Source organism: Hipposideros armiger, unplaced genomic scaffold (assembly GCF_001890085.2).
Source record: "Hipposideros armiger isolate ML-2016 unplaced genomic scaffold, ASM189008v1 scaffold_524, whole genome shotgun sequence".
In the NCBI taxonomy this organism is placed as follows: domain Eukaryota; kingdom Metazoa; phylum Chordata; class Mammalia; order Chiroptera; family Hipposideridae; genus Hipposideros; species Hipposideros armiger.
In genome coordinates, this window is record NW_017731874.1 from 900876 (window position 1) to 906790 (window position 5915).

A 5915-nucleotide genomic window follows, 5' to 3' on the forward strand; every position below is an offset into this window, starting at 1 on the left:
ATATATATTCACTTATAGTTGACATACAATATTATACAACATCAGCTTCAGGTGTACAGTGCAGTGATCAAGCCTCTTCCCCGTCCATGATGCGGTCTCCTTAGCAAGACATGTGACCACCTGACACCCTACAAAATATTTACAACATTATTAATTATATTCCTCAAACTGTCTTTCATGTCCCTGTGGCACTATTGTAGTTACATATTTATGCTGTCTAACCCCTTCCCCTTCTCCCTCTCCCAACTAACTGCCATCAGTTGTTCCTCTATATCTCTGAGACCACTTCTGTTTCCTTTCCTCTTTCATTCAGTTTTTTAGATTCCAGATGTTTGTTTCTGTTTGTTTGAACATCTCTATGATGAAAACTCAATTTAGGAAACAAAAACTTGGTTATGGATACTTACCTTAGAAAGCGTATCCCTGTGTCCCTTTTTATTTGCTATGCAGCAGTATGTAGTAAGTGCTCAGCAGTATGTAGTAATGAATGGATTTGGGTTTCTGAACTTTGTTCTTCTGTGCATGACTATCACTTGGGCTTAAATGCAGCCCAGATAGCTATAAAAGATGTAGAGACAGCGCAAGGGTCAGGTTTGTCTGCTGTGCAAAGTGTCCCTCAGCACGGAACCCAGTGCATTATTGTACCAACACGTTAACTGTGTTACACCTCTTCCCAGCAAACAGGAAACTCTAAACGATGAATTATCTTTTTCCTCTGGTTTTTAAACTTCCTTCATTCATTTCCTGTTTTCCTTCAGAAAGCAGAAAGGAAATGGGAAGAGAAAAGACAAAATCTGGACCACTATAATGGCAAAGAGTTTGAGAAGCTCCTAGAAGAAGCTCAGGCCAATATCATGAAGTCCATTCCAAACCTGGAGATGCCACCAGCCTCGGGCCCACAGCCAAAGGGTGACACTCCCGTGGACAAGCTAGAACTTTCAGGTAAGGCACTGAGAGAGCTGTGTACCTGGCTGCTGTTGGGTCAGTGTGGGGCCACCCACTTAAGCACATGCTAACCAAAGAAACCAATCTCACATTTCTTAAGAATCTTCTACAATTCAAAAATTTGGAAGAACAAATCCCTCAGGTGTCCCTCGAGCCTCACTATTACTTTTTAACTATACCCACAGTAAGGGAGCTGTTCTGTGTTATGATATTTGAACAACGCCCAATAAGAAAAAATTGAGATTCACAGCTTCCACATTTCCTGTGAATTTATGACACTTCCCAGCACCAGCTGGGAGACTCTGAAGCCTGCATTGAAAGTGAGAGCTTTTCATACACTACAGAAAGAAAATGCCAGTTCTTATGAGTTCCCAGAGGGGATATTAGATCACAAGGTGAAATGGCATTCTTAAATCAAAATTATTGAACTGCATATTTAACCAACTAAACTATGGAAGTTAAGCACCCACATATCAATAAATAACGTAAAATAACTTTAAAAACACTCAGCCTACTAAATCTCGAACCAATTCTAATCCATGTGCCTTAGTCTGATATTAAAATCATGTACAGTGACATCATTTTATTAGCGGCCAAATGTCTCTCAGAGTCACATTCAATGAGGCCTTGTCCAGCAACTAAAGTTCATGTGAAAAGAAACAGCCATCCTGACTTACCTGTCAAGGAACATGAAAGTAGATACAATTTATAACCACAGTATCACCACGGTAATACGCTCCAGGTTTTCATTCCACAAAGCTGCCCTAAAACTCCGCTCCCTGAAACTGTCCCCCTCAGACTGTGCTAAAAGATGTTCTTCACCTCCTTCCCTACCTGACAGCTGCCTCAGGTCCCTTGGTGGGAAGGGCCCTGGGAGGGGCAGCTGTGCTCTCAGAGAGACTGCTTTCCTGTCAAGTTCCCATGGATGAAATGATCTCCCTCATTACATCGCTATCTTGACTAATTCCGCTTTCCCCGTTATTAATTTTGTCCTATCCTTTGACATTGTAGAATTACAAATAAATTGTAAATTTACAATTATGAATAAACTTGTTATTTTTCCTTGTCAGGACTGTACGACAGAAAAAAAGCAGCAATTCATTTTGTTAACCTCATTTGGGCTTTTTAATCTTTCACATTAAAAATTTTGCATAAATTAGTTTTTAAATTGCTCCTCAAAGTATTTTTCCTCAGTTAAAATGTTCTTACTGCTGCTGCTGTTGTTGTTGTTTCTTTATTCTTTTTTAACACATGGCTTGGTATCAGAAAGTGTTCGCTAATGTGTAGGCTGCTAGACATGTGTAAGGGTAGCATCCATTATCTGTAAACGTTAGTTTCTTTTATTTTGACTTATTCGTCATAGATGTTATTGTTTTCATTTTTGTTTATTAATGAGGTAAAATTCTTAGCTTGGGGTTTAAAAAAATCATTTGTATTTCCTTTTATATAAATTGTCTGACTACTTAGATAATGGGGAAGGATGGATAGCTGTGAAAAAAATCAATGGAAAATTTCATGGGTTGTGGCCTCAGTCAATGTTAAAACAAAAATATTTACAAAGACATATGTTAAAAACACCAAAGAAGACTTTATGCAAGACTATTGCAGGGGAGGAGAGAGACTAAACTCAGCTTTGAACGCAACAAGGTAGGGGAATTCTTGCTAAAGGCAAGCCAAAGACAGATATCAAGGGTGAGGAATGTAGAACTTATCAGATATCAAGAATGGGGGATTCCTGCTCAACTGGATTCTTTGCTAAAACTGGGCTCAGCAGATCAAGGTCAAGGCCTGTGGTTCAGAGGAGCCTGACTAAAGTTGGTCAAAGTGGGAGTCTGTCATCAGACATGAGAGGAGGGACTGAGCCTTGTCAGCCCTGTGCTAGTCCCTAGAGGGACCCCAAGTGGAGGTGGCCATCCTGAGGCCAGACTGCTGGCGTAGGAACCAGCCCTGTGGCCGGATGCTGCTAGAACCCTGTAACCCAGTGCCCTCAGGCATGAGACAGAAACCGTCTACTACAAATCATCAAATCATCACCGGCATGGCACTCTGATGATTTACCCAAGTCTTTATCACAACTTTAAATGGAATTCCTCAAGCATCTCCTAAACAATTCTCTTTCAGAAAAGACAAACATACTCCTGGGAGGCCAGGCCATGTCCCTAGAGAGAGTTGGGACCAAGCCCAGCTGGAGGCACTGATGCGGAATTTCTGGTTCTTCCACTTTAGTGAGCTGGTGGGTCGAGTGTTTGCAAAGGGTGGAAGAGAAGGTTGATAAGGGCAGGAATAAGGCTGTTTGTTTGAGCTTTGATTAAGGAATGCCTTTTTCTGAGAATTTTTCTGGGGAAAGCTGAGCAGATATCTATCTACATCTCCTAAACTGTGGTGTCAATACTAATTTAAAATTCTCTCATTTCTGCGTTTTTCTGCCTCCTTTCCTTTTTCAGCCACGTAACCATGACCAAAACATCCACTTTCTCCCTGACTTTGTTCTCTGTTTCCATCTGCCTCCCACTTTCCCTCTGGCCCTTCCTCGGCCAGATCCTACTCTTTTTTTTTTTTTTTTTTAGCTGAGCCATCCTGCTACCTATTGGCAGCTCAGCGGCTGCTCAGCTCGGGCTGGACTCGAACCGCTGTTGCTCAGAGCTCAAACTCTTGAGCGAGCTCTTAACCAACTGAGCCACTCGGCCGGCCCTCAGATCCTACTCTTAACATCCCTTCTGCTAAAGCTGTTTTTCAGACGGGGTGGATGAAGGCTTTGGAGGCCAGGCAGGGGGCTCCGGATTTGCCTTTAGGTTCTGCTTTTTTATCTTTCCAAATAATACTCTGCTCTTTTGTTTAATAGTAACAACTAATAGCATTTACAACGAGCCGATAATCACTGTTCTAAGTGCTTTATGTATAGTAAGCCATTTATTCCTCAAGCACCCCAGTAGAGAAAATACTGGTATAATACCCATTTAACAGATGAAGAAACCAAGGGAGAGAGAGGTTAATCAACTCCTGCAGGGTCTTTCTGGGATTTCAAGCCTATTGGATTTCAGGATCTATACCATTCATTGTTGCACTATGGTGAGAATAGAGAAATTTTTAAGTCAAATTGCATTGAGTTTATAGAAATACACTGGACTTTCCGGACGTCATCTTGAAAAGAGATTGTTATGCATTGGTATACTGTTTTCCAGAAGACTCTCCAAATTCAGAACAGGACTTGGACAAGCTGGGGGGTAAGTCCCCACCTCCTCCTCCGCCGCCCCCTCGAAGGAGCTACCTGCCAGGATCGGGGCTCACCACAACCAGGTCCGGCGACGTGGTCTACATCAGCAGGAAGGAAAGCACCACCACTAAGGTCTGATGGGTTAAGCTGGTCTCTGGGTTCAGATGATAGCCTTAGACAGGGTCTCTCTCTTCTCGTTTAGAACCTAAAAAGGAGTGAGGCAGAGAATCGAATAAACTAGGTCATCAGGAAGCACCGCGGATGGAAAAACGTCAGCCAGGATTATTGGACTAGACTCAGCACCACAAGTTTTACCCTTACTCAACTTTTAGCTGCAATTATATGAAATGCAAAACACAAGCTACTTCCCCAGCAGGGCGTCATAAGATCGAAAATGGGGGGTAGGAGTGGGAGTGGGATAAGAGGGATAAGGGGAAGCAAAAGAAACACCATCTTACAAAGGTAACTGGGACTAGCCAACCGTTGTGAGAGTCTATACAGAAAGATGTGCAGTGGGCTTAAGCTTCCATTTAACTTGGCAAGTTTTGTCTTTTATGTTCAATTATGTTCAAAATGTAAAATTCAAGTTTCAAGGAGAGGTAGTTTAGGAGGGCTTTTCTTAAAGGCACTGAACGTTGAGGAGTTACAATTCATTATAATTCTTCAATCCATTCACTAAAATGGTAGCTTGCAGAAACAAAAACCCAACTAAATGCAAGTGGACAAAAGAGCCTCCATTTGAAGAGCTAGGCAGCCAGTGTACTAGGCGATGAGGAAACGTGTGTTCTTGTGAGCGCTCCTTCTGTTTGCCCGTACCTGGCAGTGTTAAGCCAACATCTGTGATTTGAATCTTCCATAGGCAAGCAGTGAAGATGCTGGACTAAGCCCACAGGCTAGAGCCACCAAATGTCCAACAGAGGAGCCTGCTTCAGCTTGGACCCCATCCCCACCACCAGTCGCTACCTGTTCCTCAAAGGACGAGGAAGAAGAAGAGGAAGGAGATAAAATAATGGCAGAACTCCAGGTAGGTGACTGAGGTGACTGACCGTGGCGCCCTGCCCTTCCCGTCAGGGACTCTCCGGCTACGTGTCTCACAGATCCATTAGCTAGAGAGCCAACAAAGAACCGCATGGACCTGGGCCCTGTAAGCAGCATCTTCTGGCCTTGGCTTCCACTTTTCCAAGATGGCACTGAACTAGGCTCTCAGAGCACCTTTAGGGCGTGTGTGAGGAATAATCATTTCACAAAACAACTCAGGAAGTTTATACAAAAAGCAATTGCAAGTTTTCCTAGCTCTGGCTGGTAGGATTTACTTCCCTTTCTTTGAATCTTAATGGTCTCTGCTTCATTTCAAAAAGAATTAAAAGGAGATGAGAAATACCAGCCATCATCTTGTCTTGATAAGGACTGATTAAAGCCCCCTTCAGGTGGGGTCCCGTTATTTGGTTTTAATGCTTAGAATGGCTGACCTTGAGTCATGTGGCCTCCTGTACTCCATACCCGATTCCCGTTTAATATCAGTATCGTCTTTGCCAATATTCTGAAAAGCTGAAGAATTTTGTTTCCCATTTTCCTTGGCTTATTTGAGAAGTGATTCTTAATCTTTAGATTTCTATTTTTATTTATTTATTTATTTTTAAAGATTTTTATTGGGGAATTGGGGGATGGGAACAGTGCTGGGGAATTGGGGGAAAGGGAACAGACAAGTTGCTGTCCTTTTGTTACATACGGTAGCCCATGGCAACCCACTGCCACA

At 42.6% G+C, this 5915-nt stretch overlaps 1 protein-coding gene across 18 annotated transcripts in view; it reads left to right on the forward strand.

Moving 5' to 3' along the window:
* KIAA1217 (KIAA1217 ortholog) overlaps positions 1-5915 on the forward strand; it is a 475355-nt gene that overhangs the window by 456987 nt on the left and 12453 nt on the right. For 15 of the 18 annotated variants that reach the window (XM_019668323.1, XM_019668333.1, XM_019668332.1 and 12 more), the window contains 3 exons: positions 759-942; positions 4128-4291; positions 5019-5183. In XM_019668323.1, the coding sequence (XP_019523868.1) occupies positions 759-942; positions 4128-4291; positions 5019-5183 (513 nt within the window). The remainder of the gene's footprint in view (positions 1-758; positions 943-4127; positions 4292-5018; positions 5184-5915) is intronic. The other 3 variants (XM_019668318.1, XM_019668331.1, XM_019668328.1) reach the window with 1 other exon arrangement.